The sequence below is a fragment of the Vulpes lagopus genome, chromosome 2 (genome assembly GCF_018345385.1).
Source record: "Vulpes lagopus strain Blue_001 chromosome 2, ASM1834538v1, whole genome shotgun sequence".
NCBI classification, from domain to species: domain Eukaryota; kingdom Metazoa; phylum Chordata; class Mammalia; order Carnivora; family Canidae; genus Vulpes; species Vulpes lagopus.
In genome coordinates, this window is record NC_054825.1 from 73,874,262 (window position 1) to 73,894,076 (window position 19,815).

The window sequence follows — 19,815 nt, forward strand, 5'->3', positions numbered from 1 at the left end:
GAGCAGAGCAGAGCGGAATAGCACAAGTGCCCAGGAAATGGGCAACAGCCTCCCCCCGGGGCTTGGGGGTGGAGCCTTTGGAGAAGCCCACCCCTTCTTGATCCCCCAGCCCCCTCCCCCCAAGTTACCCCAGGCAGCAACTGGCAGGGCTGAGAGGCAAGGCGAAAAGCCTTGGAGGAGGGGTGTCTGTGGGGTGCCCATGGCCTCTCCCGGATCCCTAGCAGGGACCCTGCCACCAAACCTTCTAGTCCCCCAGACCCTGAAACAGTGACAGCGCCCTGCAGAACAGGCTGGGGCCTGGGAGGGAAGAGAGGTAGACTCGGAGCACCTGAGCTGATGGGGCCTGATCCCGGTTGGGATGTGCAGCTCCTGAATCATTTCCCGGATATAGCTCAATGGCCCAGACTTCAAGGTTTTGGGGGGGAAATCTTTTTTCCAAGTTCCTCGATCTGTCATCCCCCTCCCCCGCCGGCCGGATAGGCCTGGACCAGTGTCCTCTCTCAGCTCCCCCTCAGCCTCCCAGCTCGAGCTTCTCCACTGAACTCCCTGGACATTGTTTCCCGCCTCAGGAAGTCTCTGATGCCCTGCGCTGGATTTTGTTTTCCTTGTTATCGGGACAACTAATATTTTTTCCTGTGCGGAAAAAAAAAAAAAAAAGAGAGAGAGAGAGAGATTTTCCCAAGCAGATTACAGCTGTTAGTGAGGGGGGAGGGGGCTGAAGGTTGAGCCCTCCTCCCTTCACCCTCCCCTTCTGCCACCCTTACAGGACCCATCCTTCCATCCTTCCGATCCTTTGAGTGAAGGAGGAAGCCCTGGCCCCCCAAGCCTGCCAGGCCAACTGGAGCTGGGGGCAACTCTGGCCCTGGCCTGGGCAGAAGAGGGTTCTCTCCTCCCTGCTAGGAGGGTTGACCCATGGCTGGGTCACATTTTCAAGGACAGGGAGAAGGTCCTGAGCTTGTCTTCTCTCTAGGGGATGGAAAAGGCAGGCCACCCCACAGCTGCAGTGTGGCAGGACGAAGAGAGAAACCCTGGGAGGAGGGGGAGCATATAGGGGACCCAGCTCTGTCAAACCCTGTAACTTTGGGCGATTCCCTCTCCTCCCTGTGCCTCGGGCTCCTCCCCTCCACCAGGGACATATTGATAGCTGCCTCACCTATCTAAACGGTTGGGTTGTGAGAATGCAGATGAGATAAAAGTCTATGATTCAGTGTCAGAGGTTCTTCTGACTCAGGTCAGAAGGGTTAATGGCAGGTGTCTCAGTACCTGTGTGACTTGCATGAGGCCCCAACAGCCAGCAGATCAGAAAACATAGGCTGTCCCTGAGCAGGTTCTGTTTGATTGGCACACCCCGGGTGTGTGTGCACACATGTACACAAATGTGAAACACACACACAGCACTGTGCATTCTTCCTTAATCCATGCTCACTTGCTGCATGGGGATGTTGTGGTTCTAGGGACAGGCCGCATGGGCCTTTGGGGTAGGGAACCATAGCAGAACCACCACTACAGCCAGAGAGCCTTATCAAAGATGACCAAGTTTCTTTTCAAGCGAACAGCAACAAATAGAAAAGCTTCACATGTGGGTTACTCAACTGTTTGTGGTTTGCAAAGGATTAAGAAAATGAGCTGCCCCCCATGCCCTGCACCCTCCGGCAAGGTGGGGTAGTCTGCTCTGAGCGAGGCTATCCTGCCTTCATCTGTCAGTGTGGAGGGCTCCATGGTGGGCTGAGTGCAGGAGTGAGCAAGGCCATCTGTCAGGAGGTGGGAGGAAATAGGAAGATTTCCATTTAAACATCTTTTTTAAGTAAAAAATAAATTGAAATTTAATAATATTTCATATGTGTTTTGACTATAGTGTGTAATTTAAACATAAATGTTCATAATCAAAACAGTTTGGAAACCACTACCCTGGGAGACCAAAGCCCTGTGAAGACTTTGTATTCCATTAGGAGCCCATTTCAGATTGGGTGCTAGGTGAGGGAAGGGGGCTGTGAAGGAGAGGCTGGTGAGCTCTGGGTACGGACTCGCTTAGGCCCTGTCAGATTCCCGGATGCCACCAGCAGTGTGGACCTTCCTGGCTACCCTTTCAGGCCTGCTTATGTCCCCATAGGGTTCTAGGACCTTTGACTACCACGCTTCCTGCAAGGGAGAGAGTGGTTCTGTGTGACACTCCCCTTACCCCCGGGGGGCTGGCTAAAGTGTGGCCAGGGTCCCTTGTAAGCTGCCCTGTATGCTGTGTCACCCCCAGGAGAAAAGTCCCTGGCGGGAGGTGGCCTTCTGCCGGGAGGCTGTTTCCTCAACCAGCCAAGGTAAGAAGTGGGGGATTTCCAGCCCTGTCCACGGGGCTGACTTTATAGTACTGGGGGCTGCTCTCCTTGCTCATGCAGCCCAGACCAGCGTGAGGACAGAAACTCCGGAGTTAGGCCCACTTGTTGGCAGGCAGGTGTGAGGCAGCAGAGTCAGCCAAGCCCACAAGCCTCCAGATGCTGCTCTCTGCTTCTGAAGGAGCTGAGCCTGGGATGCAACCCCAGGGCCACACCTGGGACCAATAGGAACCAGCCCTGGAAGACCCAACAGGCATCTTGATGGGGAAGGGGTGCTGGAAATCCAGAGCCACACTTACTCATGGGCTTGTGGGGAATGACTCAAACTGATGAATGCCCCTGCCTAACCCCAGCTTTCCCTAGTTCTGGTGGTAAGGGGAATGACATCTCAATCTCACCCTGTAAGGCTCCCCTAACTGGCTGGTACTTCCAAGGACACTGGAGTCAAAGAAACCAATGTGAGCCCCTCAGGTGGGTGCCAGAAGCCTCTATTCCAGACATCCTCCCCTGAAAGCTTGACCCCTAGGAATGGGGAGCTGTACCCTAACAGCATTCTCTGTATTCCTGCACAGTTTTCAGCTGACCAGGGAGGGCAGTGCCATCCTGGTGATTGAGTAGAAAGACAGGTAGGTACTTGTGAAGACCCAGTGATGGTGGTACAGACAACATCCCAGCTCCTCTATTGTTCTACTCAGGCCCAGATAGGGGCTTAAGAAACTGGACTTGGGTGCCTGGCTGGCTCAGTTGGTGAAGCGTGCAACTCTTTATCTCGAGGGTGTGAGTTCAAGCCCCACACTGAGTGTAGAGATTACTGAAAATAGATAAAATCTTTTTTTTTTAAATAGATAAAATCTTAAAAAAAAAAAAAGAAAGAAAGAAAGAAGCAAACAACTGGAATCTATCTCTACCTTCATGGAGATTCTGTGCCTCAGACATTTGTGAGATTCATTTCATTATGCTTGACTTGTGTGTATTTGCCGTGTGCACGTGTGTCTGTGCTTTGTGCACACATACACATGCTTGCAGCTGGTGTGATTGAGGCATGTCTGGTGGAGGAATAGGCTGGAACTGAGCAGGAGAGTATCTGAGACGTGAAATCATAAATCCAGCCACCACCAAAACAGGCTAACAACATGCACTGATAATGTGAGTGCGTTATCACCAACCTACACAGCAAACCAGTCTTCTGAGGAGGGTGTTATCGCCTCCATTTTACAAATCAGTAAACTGAGTGGGGCTTAGGGAAGTTAAATGACCAGACTGAAGTCACATAATGACCACATTCATACATCCAGGTCAGAATTTGAACCCAGGTCTGAACCTAGAATTTGAAGGCCATGCCAGAGATCTCTCTACCAGCCTCTCCCCGCACAGTCTCCTTAATTACACAGTCCTCCATTGACTCTTGTCTCTGAGATCCTGGCTGCCCTTGTCTGAGGTAACAGGGCTTTCTTCTCCCCTTCCTGCCTCCCCTCCCGTCCAAGTGGGAAAATGGAGCGTGTTCAAGGCTGCTGGGAGCCCAGGATGCTGTGCGGAGACCTTCACATCCAGCCTGTCCCCAGTTCAGAGAGGGTCTGGCTGGCCCTGGGCGGGATCAGCTAGGGCTGAGTGAGCTAGGGCAGCTGTTTACAGTAAACAGAAAGCTCCTGAGGAAGGAAGAAGGGGAGGGGCTGGGGTCGCCATGGAGACAGGGACAGAGCAGCAGGGCTTCAGGCCTGATCTACTAGCACTGCTGGTGCATCCCTTCCCTTTCTAGAGCCAGAGGAGGCCCAAAGAAGGTCCGGCCAGGGCAGCCCGAGCAGGAGAGGCAGGGGCAGGCAGGTTAGGCCCCAGAGCTGCACCCGGTAAGAACACACTGCCACCTCATTATGTATTTCTACTTATTATTAACAACTAATGTTTATTGATGTTAGGCCCTTGAGAATATGTTTTCTTATTTAATCCTAGCAACAACCAGGAGGTAGGTGTTCAATAGTCTCTAATTTATAGAGGAGAAAATCGAAGTTTAGAAAGATTAAGCCATTTGTCAAAGTCACAGAGCTTGTAAGTGACAGAGCAAACATTTTGGTTCAAAAATTCTGTTTACCAAGGCAGGTAGGTAGATGAGCTAGCTGAATGCTCTGAGTCCCTTAGCGGACGGGGAAACTGAGTCCGTTGGATACCAAGGGGACTTTCCCAGGCTTCTGGCGTTAGTCAAAGAGATTGCTGGGGACAGAACCCATGTGTTCCAGCCCTAACCACTAGACCACACGGCTTCTCCATGGCTTGAGCTGGGAAGGTCCAAAGAGAAACTCCCTTTGCAGCCCCAGCCTGGAGTGTAGACTCTTACCCAGCTAACAGGCTGCCTCTGTGGAGGCCAGGCTGGGCCAGGGTGCCGTGGGGGATGCTGGGGGGTTTCTGCCCACACATATGGTTTCCAGATTCCAGGGGATGAAAAGGAGGCCCTTAGGGGCGGAAATGGGGGATGTGTGATGACAAATTTAGACTGATTGCTTAAAAAAAAAAAGGCCAAGAAACCCTAAAAAATAAAAGCAAAAATTCCGCTAGAATACCAAAGGGAATTATTTGATTGTGAAACTGAGTGCCGTGAGGTGCAGCATGGTTTAACATGGAACAGTATCAAGGGTCCTTTCAACTTTGACTGCACAGAGGATGGAGGGAGAGAAGGCTCTGTCTTCTGTTCTTGGCTTGGCCCGCTGAGCTCTGGGACAGAGAAGTCAAGCAAGACAGCTGGGATGTCTGGAGGTCAGGAGTACTTGCTGGGGCCACTTTCCCATAAGGCTTAGGCCCTTCAGGTAGCTACACTCCAAGGGTCCTACCCACTGGCTTATGACCCAGGGTCCCCACTGCCCACAAAGGGAGTATTGGGAGCAGCCCCAGGGAGGCTCCAGGTGGTCTGTACCAGATAGCATGTAAAAGGATGAGCTATAAAGTGGGAGTATGGGGTATCTCTGAGTTCCAGCCTTAAAGGGAAATGGCCAGGAACAGAAGGTAAAAGAGAGGACAGCTGCCTGGAATTCTGGCCTGCACAGGCCTGAGGGGTCAAAGGTTATGGGGGACAAGAGGGGCTTCCTGAAGCTCCCAGGGGAGTGCCAGCCAGCCAGCCAGGCTGTTATGCAAGCTCTGGGCTGGACCCTGAGGGCAGGCTGGCACAGGAGCCACGCCTGGCCCAGCTCCCTCAGCCTATCCTATCTGCCCCTGGAGCAAGAGTAGTGTCCTCTGTCCTCCAGGAAACTGGAACCCCACCCCCCAAGGCAGCACTCCTGTCCTACCTCAGTGGCCATATTCTTTTTTTTTAAGATTTTTTAGAAGATTTTATTTATTTATTTATTCATGAGACACACACACACAGAGGCAGAGACACAGGCAGAGGGAGAAGCAGGCTCCATGCCGGGAGCCCGATGTGGGACTCCATCCCAGGTCTTCAGGATCAGGCCCCAGGCTAAAGGCAGTGCTAAATTGCTGAGCCACCCAGGCTGCCCTCAGTGGCCATATTCTACATGCCTGAGGGATTCCTCTCTCAGGATCATCCTGAACCTCTTCCCTAGAATTGTCATCTTTTGAGAGACCAGAGAAGCCTTCTCAAGCAATCTCTTTCTCCCAATTCCTCTCTGCTTCCCAAAGAGAAGATCAGAGGGCTTTGTGAGGGAAGAGCCAAGATAGGGCTTACAGGGTCCCAGTCCCAGAGGAATGAGGCAGAGAATGAAGTGGAAGAGAAACAAGCCAACAGGAATTGTTCAGGGGCCTGGCCTGATATGCTGCACTGTTCTTGTCTAAGCTACACTTGAGCCTCCAAGTTCTGTAATATTTATTCACATTTTAGAGTGAAGATATTGGAAGTTCTGAGGGGATGGTTAACCTGACAGCCGATAAATGGCAGAGACTTAACACTTACTCTTTCCAAATCACTGCCCTTTCCCTCAGCTCAATGCATTTTTAGCTAGAGATGGAGAGTGAGCACAGTGAAGCCAAGGACAGTGTTTGGCTCCCAATGGGCATGGGGGTTCCTATGGTGAATCTCATGGAGAAGGGACGGGATGCTGGCTACAGCTTCACGTCAGCCACCAATTTCTCCTCTGAGATTCAGTATCTGTTAAGTTCACCAGATGGGCAGCTCAATGGTTTTCCAACTGGGTTCCTCTCAGCATCCTGACAATCCCACAGAGATTGGGGTGGAGGAATAGAGGACACTAAACAGGGGTGTGGACCTCTCGGCCCAGCTTCCACCAGGGACGCTCAGCATTTCAATTTCAGGCACCAAACACCCATGAAGGCTTTTCTTTGAACAAGAGCAGCCAAGGTCTCGGCACTGTTGACCTTCGGGAGGCATGGTCTAGGTAGTTCAGGTTCTGGGCTGGTGAGAAGCCAGAGAATCTGGTAAGGGAAGTGGGGTAGACCTCGTCTGGGCTTCCAGCCCTGTGGGAGGAAGGAGGTTGGAGGCAGAGCTGTGAGATTAGGCAGAGGAGGTGAGCTGCAGATACACAGCGCCTGCCCCCGCACCTGGGAAACAGACTCAGCTCCGACCATCTGGGAACTTCAGCAGCACCCGTTTTCCTGGGGCCAGACCAATGCCCCTTTCTCTTTTCCTGCTGGGCCTGCCTGGGCTTGTTCTCAGTGCACACTGGTTGCTGGTCACCAACCTAGGGCCACCCTAACCTCGCAGTGACCCTGTGTGGTTCCTGACTTCTCAGCTCAAGAGCTACTTCAAGGTAGAAGCTGAGAAACAGCAAAGAGCTTGGGAAGAGGAGAGCTTGGCCACTCCCTGCCACAAGCACCCAATCAGAGGGCAATCAGCAAGAAGGGCTAATCCCCTTGAGAGAAGAACCGTACTTTGTGCCTCCTTTATCAGCCATCCTAGACCAAAGTTGGCCCCCTGCCTCGGTTTCCCCTTTTGGAGACTGGGCGTGAGAATGGCGTTCCTCTCCTGGTGGCTTCAGCAGGTAGAGCTCCCTGAATAGCATCCTAGCCACATTCCAGGTGGAGGGGGAAGCTGGGGGCTCTGATTGCCCTGGGACTAGAACTACCTAGCATCCTCCTTCTAGCCCCACTGCCCACGCCAGGCCTGCCTCTGACCACCATTCACCCTCAACCTGCTTCAGGCCCCAGCTTCACTCCACACAATCAAAGCTGCCAGCAGGGTCCTTTGTGGTGCTGCTCCCGTGTGGCACTGCCTAGGGGCCCCACCATGGGGCAACAGATGGACCTATGGTCTCTACAGAACAATGGTGGGGGAGGGGCTCTGGCATTGCCTGCCCCAAACAGGAAGCACTGCATGAGCTTCAAAGAACTGGCAGGGCCAAGGGGCTGAGTGCTGGAGCCAGTGCCAGGACTGGCGGCTGCCTGAAGAGATGCCTGCCAGCCTCAGGATGCCCAGCCTGCGGTGGGGGTGGGGCTGCAGTGGCAAGGGCAGCTGTGTCTTGGACGGAGGATGCCTTGCGCCCTTCTGGCAGCAGCCTTTGACCTAGAAGCAGGTTGAGAGAAGAGGCTCCGACACTAGGCTGTTACGGGGCTCCGCTGCCACTCGTCAGCAGGGCTGCAGGTTCTTTCCCAGGCCACAGTGGGTCTGGCCCTCCAGCAAGCAACCAAGAGGCCTGGGCAGGGCTGGCACCAAGCCGGCCGCCCACTCCCTGCCTCCTGCTCCCAGCTGCTCAGCTCGGAGCCTTTTCCTCTCCACTTCCTGTTCACACAGGGGGGGGCGGGAAGTGGAGGGAGGAAGCTGGGGGGAGGCATGTAGGGGGGACCCATTGAATAAAAGGAATTAACCGTTTCCCTCCTCTGACCTCTGGGAATTTCCGCCTGTGAAAGTGTCTCGAAGAATCTGCAGAGCTCGGGGAGTGGGGAGGAGGTATGCCCCTCCTGGGCCCCTCCCCATCCCTTGGTGGTGTTGGGGCCAGATAACTCCCTCTGGGCCCCCTAACCTTTTGTTTCCCTGGCGCCAGGGGGGCAGCTCCAAGGGCAGCCTGGAGCCTGGTAGCCTCAGAGCCCCCTCCCAACCAATGAAGTCAGTGGGGGCCCAGTGTGCAACCTAAGCTCTGGGGTGGGGGAGGGGGGATGCAAGAACTGGTGGTCCTGGGGGAATGAGCTCACACCCGTGCTGGCCAGCTTGGAGCCCCGTGCCCTACCTGCCAGGGCTAGTGCCCTTGTCCAGCCTGCCTTAGGGACAGAAGGGAGGGCCGCCGGCGGGGAAAGCCAAGGCTCAGACCTGGGTCGTCACACCCTCCGATGGCCACTCCCCGTGGAGCGGTGGAAAGGAGCCAGTGGTTTCGGGAAGCCAGTCGACAGCGCCCCCTCGTGCCAGCTGATGACTTGGCCAGGCAGCCCCCTAGAGCCCTCTCAAGGGCGCGCCTCAGGAAGCACCTGCTCCCCAGGACCAGTGACCGCCCTGAGTCTCCCCCAGGTGGCTTCCTTGTTTACGGGCCTCCTGCCCTGTTCTCAGCGTCACTGCCTGTGGCCACTCCTCCTATTTCCAGTGACAGCTCCAGGAGTAGCTCATTCATCTTGGTCTCTGCCCACACAGCTGCTCCCCCACCACACCCCCTTCTGGCCCTCCCCAGGCTTAGGGCCAAGGCCCCAAGGGCCTTCTCTCTCCCCTCCATTCCAGGCCTTGCTTAGTTTCCAGGGATCTAAGAGCTGTGGCTTCCCGTTGCCCTGACTCAACGGAACCCCATTCTGTCAGTGCCAAGGAAGCCTGAGGCCTTTTTTTCCAGGAAAGAGGAAGCAGCCTAGGACCAGATGGGCAGGCTCCAGAGAGGACAGAAGGGGGAAGGGCATCCCAGGCTGTCTTAGTCAAGTCCTCCGGGAGGAGGGAGCGATAAGGCAGTGTTTGTTTAACTAACATGTATTAGGCACCCATTATGTGCAGAGACAGACAACCCAAGCTGTTCTAAGCAAGTGACCATGTAAGTGGCAGGTCAAAGTTTAGACCTAATACTGATAGTGGGGAACAGTACCCCTTAGTCCTCTACTGGGCTGGTCTAGGTATGAGGGGAGCCTTAGGCCACATGGGAAGAGGGAACAAGAGCCCTTTAAATCTTCTGGGTACACGAGGAACAGGATTAGGATGTTCTCACACCACCCAGTGATTACCAACTGCTTCACATTTGCTCCCTCTTGCTTTAGGTGGAAGATGGGGAGTCTGAGGCTCATCAAAGATGGGCAGCTTCTAGCCTGTCCATTGGCAGAGGCCACAAGGAGACACTGTTGTTCTAGTGGTTGGAGGTACCTCAGCAGGGCAAGACTTCACCAGGACTGCAGGAGGTGAAGGTCTTGGAGAAGGGCTAGTCTGCAGGGGAGAGAAAAGCCTGCAGTCACCAGTCAGGGGGCTTCACTCGCCTCATTCTAGGAACACCCACTTATTTTGTTATTTTGTTTCAGTCTGGGCAGCTGACAGACCACACCCATACTGCAGGGCAGTGGACTGTGAACCCCAGTCCATGGAGCAAAGGGTGCTATCTGATGTCACAGGAAGGCCCCGATCCAGGACTCCCTAGGGTAGCCAAAACTACAAAAGTGTAATCTGGACAGGGAGGGGCAGGTCACAGGAGTCAGATGAGGAAAAATCTATCTGCCAAACACCATGGATGGTGGCAGTGGCAGTCTCAAAGCTGGCAGAAGCTGGGGATGCAAGGATCCAGGCTGGCAAAGGGAAGGGCACGCAAAATCTAGCAGGCCTAAGGGCTAATGGCAGGAAGAAGGATGAGGACTTAGATTCATGATTAGGCAGTATAGACTCCCAGAACATGCTAGGAGGAACAGACCGAGGAAGCAGCAGTGGAGAAGGTGACAAGAAATCAGTGTCCCCCAGTTGCCTGTGAAGGATTCTGTGGGGAGCAGCACCACCTGCCGGCCAAATTGAGGACAGTTCTTGCTCTGAGAGGATGGTGGGCCAGGGGTCCCAGCTGAAGCCTGGAGTCAGAGAGGATGGAGGAGGGACAAGGGAGTGAGCAAATCACAAGAATAGCAAAATCAATTGGTCACATCTCCAGCTGAGGGAGTGAAGGCCACGGCTGGAAAGCGTTCAGGGTCCCAGCAGCCTCCCTGTGGTACCCCCCTGGAAATGACTCACACACTTCTCAGACCAGCATCAACACAAAGCCATCAAGTCCAGAGCCCCCAGTGCAGGGCAGGCAGTTTAATGCTTCCCAACCCCATCACCATCTCCCACTGGCCTCCATGAAGCCCTCTTCCCCAGGGCACCCACACACACCAGAGCCCCAGAAGGTGTACACGAGAGGCACCCACCACTGGCATCACCTTTCCCATCCTCTACGTCCAGGGCTTGGAGGGGCTGTCTTTCGGTTTCTGGGACCTAGGGGCAGATATGGGAGAGGCCTTCCTCTGAGAGAGAAGAGCCATGAAGTGAAAAGAAAGAATGCTAGTCTCACTGTAGAAGTGAACAGGATGCCTGTGGAAAGTAAAAAGGAAAAGAGAACTGTTAGATGGAGGGGGGACAGTGATGGGGTCAGAATTCTGACCTCTCCACACTAAGGCCCTCTACTGGGAGGCAGGCAGACGGCTTGGCATAACAGCAGCTCTGAAGAAGAGCGTGGACAGGACAGTGGCAGAACGCACTCACGGATGGCACCTTACAGCAACAGCTATACTCCCACTCTCCCTGATGCTGTCACAGCCCAGTAGTCTTGATGACCGAGCACAGAACCCCAGGGGGCCTTCCCCAGAGGTGGCGAGTGCCCCCGGCCGCTTGCCCCCCCAGCAGGGCCACACCCTCCTACAGCCAACTGAGGTGCTCCTCCTCATAGCGCTGGGGGTCAATGAAGGGCCGGTCAATGGAGCGGATCATCAGCTCCCCACAGTACACGCACTCAGCTGCCACCAGTTCATCCAGGTCAGCCTTAAGCTGCTCCCGACTGGGCCCCGCTGTGGCTGCCCCTGCCTCGGCCTCCTTGGCACGGGTGGAGCCCTTGGTAGGGGCCGGAGCAGCTCCCAGCTTCCGCTGCAGCTCCTCCAGCCGGGCTTGCTTGTAGGCGGGCAGGCCCGGCCGCACAGCCTGCAGCAGGCAGTCAGCATGGAACATGTGGCCACAGAGGAAAAGGTAAAAAGGCCGGTTGAGCAGGGGGAAGTCGCAGGTGGCGCACTTGTCCTGGGGCTCCACTGCCCCATACCGGCCCCGCAGTTCCTGTAGGTCTCGCCGGATGCGCTGGGCACTGGCTGTGGCCTCCTCCATCTCCCGCTGCAGCTCTTGGATGTGGTGGTTGTAGGCCCTGAGCGAGCTGCAGATCGCCTCCTTGAAGTGGTCGATGGTGACGAAGTCAGGAAAGAAGGGCAGCACATCCTCAATCTTGAGCAGGGGGCAGCTGGCCAGGCAGGCCATGGCTGTCTGCACGTCTTCCTCCTCTTGCACCACGTGCCGAGCGATCTTCAGCCACAGTTTCTTACGCAGTTCCTCGTCCTCCTCAGGCAAGTCGGCACACTGTTTGGCCAGGTCCACATCCACCTGTGGGGAGACCGCGAGGGGTAGGGTCAAGACCCTTGCCCCCTTGGAACAGAGACTGTGGGAGACACAGATGCCCAGGGGGAACCTGGGCCCCAGGAGAGGTCCCAAGGAAGGATTCCCAACATTCTGGGCAGCAAGAAATGTGGGGGCTTCTGGGGGTCCAGAAAGGAACCTGTCTCAATCACAGGCCTGGCCCTGTCAAAGCTTTGTACAAGCTACCTACGATGAGGGGGCTTTGATTTGGGCAAATTTATTTATTTAAAGATTTTATTATTTGAGAGAGAGCGAGTGAGAAAGAGCATGGGTGGGGGTAGGGGTGAGAGGCAGAGCGAGATGGAGAGGTAGACTCCCCGCTGAGCAGGAGCCTGATCTGAGGCTCGATCCCAAGACCCCGGGATCATAGCCTGAGCTGAAGACACTCAGCTGACTGAGCCACTCAGGCACCCCTGATTTTTGGCAAATTTAAAAATCATTTAGGGAGCATATTCAAAATACAGATTTTTGGGCCCCACCTTCGACTTTCTAATACAGCAAGTCCTGGATTCAGACCCAGGAATTTGCATTTTCACTAAGCATTTCATATTATCCAAAGGCACGTGATAACTCATGATTGAAAAATGTAACTCAGCACCCTCCCCTCCGGCAGTTGTGACTGTAACGCAATTGCTAGCACTAGCACACGTGTAGAACTTACCAGCAGGGCAAGCACTGTTCTGAGCACTTTCCGTATACACTATGCTCATCAACCCTAGGAGGGAAGTACTAGAATATTATCCCATTTGCGGCTAAATGATCTGAGGCAAAGAGAGGGTTGGAAATCAGCCTGAGGTCATACAGCTTATTAAGCGGCAGAACCAGACTTCAAACGCTGGCCTCAGAGTCCATGTTCTTAAACTCTATACTATAGCACCTTTCCACAAGAGTAGTCAGCACCCTCTAGCCACAGCCCCCCACTCCAAACCCTCAGCATCTGATGAGACTGCTCTCCAGGGCCCTGTGCTGGAGGGGTCAAAACTCATTGGCTCACCTGCAGGGCCAAGTCCACGGCCTCCTCATACAGCTCTAGGACCTTGTAGACGTGGACACAAGCACGGTGGTGGCCGTGCTCAGCACAAAGCCGCAGCGCGTACTTGAGGTCGTAATGCACACGGTGTGGGCTGGCCCCTGCCTGCTCAAGGTAGGCCAGCAGTGAGGCAGGCTGGCCTCGGGCATAGAGCGACAGCAGGTAATTGTGAATAGCCTGCTCAGTCTCGCCCAGCACATTCACGCAGAACTCCATGTAGCGGATGGCCTGGCTCACCTGCTGGGCCTCACCACCCTGGCTGTAGTTCACCAGGGCAGGGATGAGCTGCCGGGCGTCCAGGCGGCTGCCCAGCTCAATCCAAGCATCTACCAGCTGGCGAGGAATGTGACGGATGAGGATGGGTGAGAACTTATAGAAGAGCTGGGGGTCACGGTGGCGAGCAAGCACAGCCAGGGCTTCCTCGTAGGCCTCGTGCTGGCAGTGGTATGCCACCACCCGCTCATAGTCCTGCATGATCACGGCAAAGTACACCATATGTTCCGTGTCCCCATGGCTGGCCAGCAGTTCGTGGATGGAGGCCCGGCTGGCAAAGAGCCACTCTTTGTGACGGGGACTGCTGAGGAAGGACCGGAAGCGCTCCCGTGTTTCCCGGTATAAGTTCAGGGCCTCAGGATCACCCTGTAGTGCTCCTAGCCGGCTCAGGTAAAGCTCTGTCAGCCAGGTGGTAAGCAGCGTGGCCTGGGTTCGCTCAGCAGGCTTCAAACTGGCCAGTTTTCGCTGTAGGAACTCAGCTAGAGCCTCCTCCTGTCGGGCCTCCAAGAACTTGAGGGCGATTTCCTCAAAGTAGCTCTGAGTCAGGGCATAGCAGCGGGCGCTCTCCAGGTAACGGCGTTGACGAAAACAGAAATCGGCCTCTCGGGCCAGGACAGTGTCCAGGCAGTCAGGCCGCTCTCGGCAATACTCTTTGGCCAGGTCGAAGCGGTTCATGTCCAGGTAGGTGCGCCAGACATCTCGGGCCTCCCGCTGTACGTGGTAGCGGAAGACGGCTCGCTCAGTGTAGGCCCACAGGTGGCCTGTGGAAGAGTCCTTCACCATGTGCTTCAGTGGCCCAAACTTCTCCAGGAAGTGATCCCGCAGCACCACCTGCCCCGTCAGGGTGCACACTGCCTCTACACGGTCAGCCAGCAGCAGCAGGAAGTGAAACTGGGTCAGGACGATGGCCAGGGGTGGGCTGGCCCCAGGACCTACCCCCTCTGGGTACTCCCAGACACGCTCCTCGCTCAGCAGGGAATCGGGGCGCCCACAGTCCAATGCTCCATACAACACGCCGTCCCCCATCATCCAGGCAAAGGCCCGAGGTGCAGAACGCAGTTTGGGGGTATAGAAGGCCAACTCGCTGTAGCCCAGACTGCTGGGGAACTCACGGAATGGGGGTGGGTGGTCAGCGTAGGCAGCAAAGAGCCCCGAGAAGCCCTGGGCCTCAGCTCCCTCGGCTGCTCGGCCTATGAACTGGAAGAGGCGCTGCCGGGTGGTGGCGATCACGAAGCCACGCCCATCAGGGCCTCGCTCAGCCTCAAGGGAGCACACAGGTGCTGGACCCCCTTCTTCATTTAGAACATACAATGGGCGGAAGTAGAGATCTGGGGCAGGGCCGAAAAGCCCACCCTCACTGGCGGAGAGCTCTGCTTCGAAGATCTGGCCTTGGGCAGTGCCGACCAGGATGGGGCCTGTGCTGCTCTCACTGCCCAGTGCCTTGTTCCAGCCCACACTCTCCACCAGCTGCCCCTTCCACCGTGCCAGTGGCCGTACCTTCTGTCCATTACGGTTCACATAGAGGACCTCAGTGCTGCTCAGAGCAATCAGCAGGTGAGAGCCTGGAGTGGAGGAGAGGATGGCACCTTACAGAACACTGCCATTCCCACCCTCAGCCTCCTCCTTGCCTTCACCACTCTCAGATCCCACCTGCTCAGGCAGTGACCTACCCTCTGCTCCACTCGCCCTCCAACCTCAGACCTCCACCACCATTTACCAGTGTGGTCCAGAAACATCTTGTGAACCTTGGCATCATCCTTGCGCCCCAGCTCCACGTGGTTGGGTTCGTTTGCCTTGCCCAAGTCAATGCTGTTGAGACAAGAGTCACAGCATCACTCCAGAGAAGGACAGATCATTTTTTGGAATCACAAACCTCTTTATAATCTGATGAAAGCCACAGTCCTTCTGCCCTGAAATCTATATTCACACATAAAATTCTGCATACAATCCCAAGGGAACTCTGAAATACATACAGGGTCCTACTTAAGAACCCTCCACCCTGGGGATCCCTGGGTGGCGCAGCGGTTTAGGGCCTGCCTTTGGCCCAGGGCACGATCCTGGAGACCTGGATCGAATCCCACGTCGGGCTTTCAGCGCATGGAGCCTGCTTCTCCCTCTGCCTGTGTCTCTGCCTCTCTCTCTCTGTTGTGTGACTATCATAAATTAAAAAAAAAAAAAATTAAAAAAAAAAAAAAAGAACCCTCCACCCTGAGAATTCTTCCGTTTCATTTTGAGAAGTCACTAACAAGTCTTTTCCTCTTCTCAGTAGATCTGCAGTACGTCTGGGAAGACAGGCAACCAGATTGCTAACAGTTACTGAGCACTTTCTATATACCAAGCACCATGCCAAGAGCTTAACCTAGTAGAGCTCAATTAATCTTCAGGATAACCTTGGGGATAACCCGGGTGGCTCAGTCGATTAAATGTCTGCCTTTGGCTCAGGTCATGATCTCAGGGTCCTGGGATCAAGCCTGGAGTCCCATATCCAGGGAATCTGCCCCTTTTTTTCTCTCTCTCTGCCCTCCCCCACCCTCATGCTTGCTCCCTCTCTCTTAAATAAAATCTTAAAAAAAAAAAAAATCTTCATGATAACCTTGACAAGTGTTCCTGTAAGTTATATTTCCCTTATTAAATTTTTTTCAAATTATATGCTCATTCTAAACAATCAAAGATGTATAGTGATTTCTTCTAAAACGTGCCATTCTCCATAGACAAAATTGGTTTTAATGTCTTTCTCCATGCTTACAACATAGTTGTTTCCTCAGTTTTTATGTTTTTACAAAAAATTCTTCATGTTGTGTCTGTATATATACATATTAATTTATAACTTGCTGGGACGCCTGGGTGGCTCAGTGGTTGGGCATCTGCCTTTGGCCCAGGGCGTGATCTCGGAGTCCCAGGATCAAGTCCCACATCACTCGATTGAGACTGTGCCTGTGTCTCTGCCTCTCTGTGTGTCTCTCATGAATAAATAAATAAAATCTTTAAAAAAAAAAGATACTCAGCATTTTAAAAAAAATTTATAACTTCCTATTCTCACTTGATGATATTTCATGAACATTCTACTGTGTCAACAGATACAGTTCTAACTATTTCAAAAACTGCATAATTTTCCCCTTTATGGCTCAACCATAATTTTATCTTTTTCCTGTTTGATGGGCATTCAGTTTGGGTCCAGTTTTTCCTACTACAAATAATGCTGCCAGATTACTTTTCCAAAAACATGGTGGCAATTTACACTGTCACCAGCAGCATGTGAGAGTCCTCCTTTGTGTGTCTTCACCAGCACTGTATGTTACTGTTTCTAATTTTTGTCAATCTGATAGGTTAAAAACATGGTACTGTACAACCCAAAGGCTGAAAATATTTTTAGATGTTTACTAGAAAGGCAGAGTTCTTCTTTTGTAAATTGCTGGTTTATATTCTTTGCCCTCCCTTTTCTCCTGAAGTGTCTTTTTCTTATTAATTTGTAAGGGTTTTTTTAAGGAATAGGGATGTAAATCCTTAATCATGTGGAAAAACATCATTTTCCCACCATCTTTTTTTTTATTATAATTTTTTTTAATTTTTATTTATTTATGATAGTCACACAGAGAGAGAGAGAGAGAGAGGCAGAGACACAGGCAGAGGGAGAAGCAGGCTCCATGCACCGGAAGCCTGATGTGGGATTCGATCCCGGGTCTCCAGGATCGCGCCCTGGGCCAAAGGCAGGCGCCAAACCTCTGCGCCACCCAGGGATCCCTTTCCCACCATCTTTGACCGTGACCTGATTCAAATGCTTTTTCTTATAAGTTTATCATTATTTACTTACTTAACTTATTTTAGAGAGAGAAAGAGAGAGTGTACACACTCGAGTCCACGAGTGGAAGGGGGTATGGGGAGGGACAGAGGGAGAGGGAGAAGAGAGCCTTAAGCAAGCTTTGTGCTCAGTCCAATGCAGGACTTGATCTCATAATCCTGAGATCATGACCTGAACTGAAATCAAGAATCAGATGCCTAACCAACCGAGCCACTTAGACACCCCTCTCTTATTTTTTTAAAATTTTATATTTTAATTTTTTTGAAAAGGGAGGGAAGAGAAAGAGGGAATCTCAAGTAAGCTCCATGCCCAGCACAGAGCTCGATATGTGAGACTTAATCCCCAAAATCATGACCTGAGCCCAAATCAGGAGTCAAACACTTTACTGACTGAACCACCCAGGTGCTCCCATTAAATATTCTTTTGACATTCAGTGTATTTTTTATATTTAAATCATTATTCTACCTGGAACTTTTTTTTGTGATATAGAAGCTTAGTTCTGTTTTATCCCAGGTAGTTATTCTGGATAAACGATTTTGCTTGCTGACACCTTTGTTATATATTATTTCCACTTAACGTATGTATGTATGTATGTATTTATTTCCAGTTTTATTGAGATATATTATTTCCATTTATAGTGGATTTACTTTAGGACTCTAGACAGTTCCCCTGATCAATGTGACTAATTTGTGAGTTGGTACTATCTTTAACAGATGAAGGGACACATTTAGAGAGACTGGGGATGACTTGCTGGTAAGTGGAAATCTGGGATCTGATCCAGGTCTACCTGATTTAACTACATTAATTCTCTTTGAGAATGGATATTTCTGGAAAATTCCAAATCTACTATTTCATCTGCAGTGAAAGAAAGGCCCCAGTCAGTGATCAGTCCCCAAATACCACTAATCTACTCCCTACTCCTAAACCTTTTGGGCTCTCACTTACCGGAGTAGTGTGTCCTTGCCCAGGCTCATGCAGAGCTGATTACAAGAGACGACAAGACTGGTAATACGCTCAGAAGGGGTAAAGTCAATGCGCTGCTTCGTGAAGATGGGCACTTCCTTCTCTAGCTGGGCATTCACATACCCTACAGGAAAGGAGGGAATTAAAGCTTAGCTATGGAAAACATGGAGGAAGGACAAGGAGAGGCAACAAAAAAAGTTTCCACCCCACCTTCCCAACATATTCCTACCCCAAGCCCTTGGTTAAAAGTTTAATTATCAATATATCAAGTAGTCTGCTAATCACCTCAACAATAGGGATCCTGGGCTCTTTTCACACATAATGACAGCCCCGAGGGGTGGATTCTTTGAACCATAGGCCTGCTGCTGCACTGTCATGTACCTGCTCCCAATGGTACCGAGGGGGAAGGGTTGGATGTTTCCCCTCGTCAGTCTTGGGCCCAGCAATCCCAGCTCAACTGAAGTATTCTAGATCCACTCTCTCCCTTCCTCCCTGCCCATGCAGTAATGCTCTGAGTCTCCAGAAGAATGAAGGCAGAGGGAGCCCTGGGGAACAGTTCCAATCAAACTGCAGCTTCTTTCTCTCTAGCTTTTGCTCTCATGTTTTTACCATTGCACAAAATATCCCAGCACTTCAGACCCCTCTGCTCACTCTGTCCTACTTTCTACAAAAATTTCCCCTCAACACCAGGCCTCACCCAGATCTAGCAAAGGCCTAAAATAACTTCATTTTTCCCTGTTCAGCGACGAAATTCCCTCTAGAACCAGCCTTCCTTCCCCTACAACATTCCCCTTCCACCATTTTCTTTGACCACTCTCTTCCTCCCACCTCCAGATGGGGCCTGGTAGGAAAAGCATAAGCTCTGGCTGAAGCCTGAAGCCTAGTCTCAGTTCTCTCAACAGTGGCTCTGTAGACAAGTCACTTCCTTATCTAGGTCCCAGTTTCCTCTCAGGACCCTAGTGGCAGGGCGTAGATCACGAGGCTGCTCTTGCTGCTCATTTCAAACTTCGACCATCCACCAGCTGGGGGCCGAGAGAGCCTGAGGAGAATCGGGGGCCTAGACCTGGACTTGCACCTCCGGGCGATGAACCGGACCTCTTGGAGTTACTCCCCTGATCGTCCCCCGAAGGTGCCAGGTGAGCGGATAGGGTGAGCGGCACCCTTCACTCCCTTACCCGAGTGGGGGATGCCCACGCTGGGGCAGCCCGGCTGCAAGACGGCTGAGCGGGACAGGGAGTCCTCGTATTCATCCAGGATGGACGCCATGGTGCCCGGCCTCTGGGCCCTCCGTCCCGGGCCCAGGGACTACAACAGGGCTTCTTCCCCCAGGGATCCCCGTCGCCCTGGATTGGAAACTACGTCTCCCCAGCCGCGACAAGAACCTGACAGATCTTGGCAATCCGCCGCCCACTCCTCCTCTTAAAATTCCCGAGGATTTTCTCGCTCTCGCCTTATAGAGCGAGAAGCCCGGGGAGCCCACCCCCTGAATCTGGCGCAGTCCTGCACCCTGCTCCCGCCCCCTAAAAGACCACTGGCTCCCTTCAGCCGCTTCCAGAAGATCCCAACCTCGCCCCGGCAGCTCAGCTGACTCCCGCCCCCGGGACGCGCGCCTATAACGTAACTTCCGGGTTCTCAGAACCCCACGTCTGCTCGCGTAGGAACGAATCGCGGCTGGCCGCTAAGAGGCGGGGAGGGCGACGGGAGAGGAGGCGGGGCCAAGGCGGGGGCGGGGCCAAGGCGGGGGCGGGGCAGGGCCTGGGCCGGGTCAGCCCCTGAGGGCGGAGCCGGAAGTGCTGCGGGAGCTCTCGGCTGGAGGCGGAGCCCGGGACGCGCCAGAGGGCTAGGCCTGCTGGGGGCCGGGCTGGCCCCGCGGAACCCCGGCCCTTCGGTATAGGACCCTGGTGCAGTTCCGAGCTTTGACGCGAGGAGGCAATCCCGG

General features: G+C 53.3%; 1 protein-coding gene across 1 annotated transcript; it reads right to left on the reverse strand.

Annotated features, from left to right (window-relative positions):
• Positions 1-10,421: 10,421 nt before the first annotated feature.
• On the reverse strand, positions 10,422-19,471 carry VPS18 (VPS18 core subunit of CORVET and HOPS complexes). The gene is made up of 5 exons (XM_041746021.1): positions 19,052-19,471; positions 17,859-18,000; positions 14,832-14,923; positions 12,806-14,676; positions 10,422-11,778 (listed from the first exon to the last, which is right to left on the reverse strand). The coding sequence occupies exons 1-5, from the start codon at positions 19,140-19,142 to the stop codon at positions 11,053-11,055; spliced, it is 2,922 nt and encodes a 973-aa protein (XP_041601955.1). The 5' UTR covers positions 19,143-19,471; the 3' UTR covers positions 10,422-11,052.
• Between the last annotated feature and the right edge of the window lie 344 nt (positions 19,472-19,815).

What these genes read in the sequence shown, in the direction of transcription:
- VPS18 (XM_041746021.1), bottom strand. Translation starts at nt 19,142, where the DNA reads ATGGCGTCCATCCTGGATGAATACGAGGACTCCCTGTCCCGCTCAGCC. An exon ending in GATGTTTCTGGACCACACTG is followed by an intron (nt 14,677 to 14,831) that starts GTAAATGGTGGT and finishes CCTCCACTCCAG; the next exon opens with GCTCTCACCTGCTGATTGCT. An exon ending in CCGTGGACTTGGCCCTGCAG is followed by an intron (nt 11,779 to 12,805) that starts GTGAGCCAATGA and finishes GTCTCCCCACAG; the next exon opens with GTGGATGTGGACCTGGCCAA.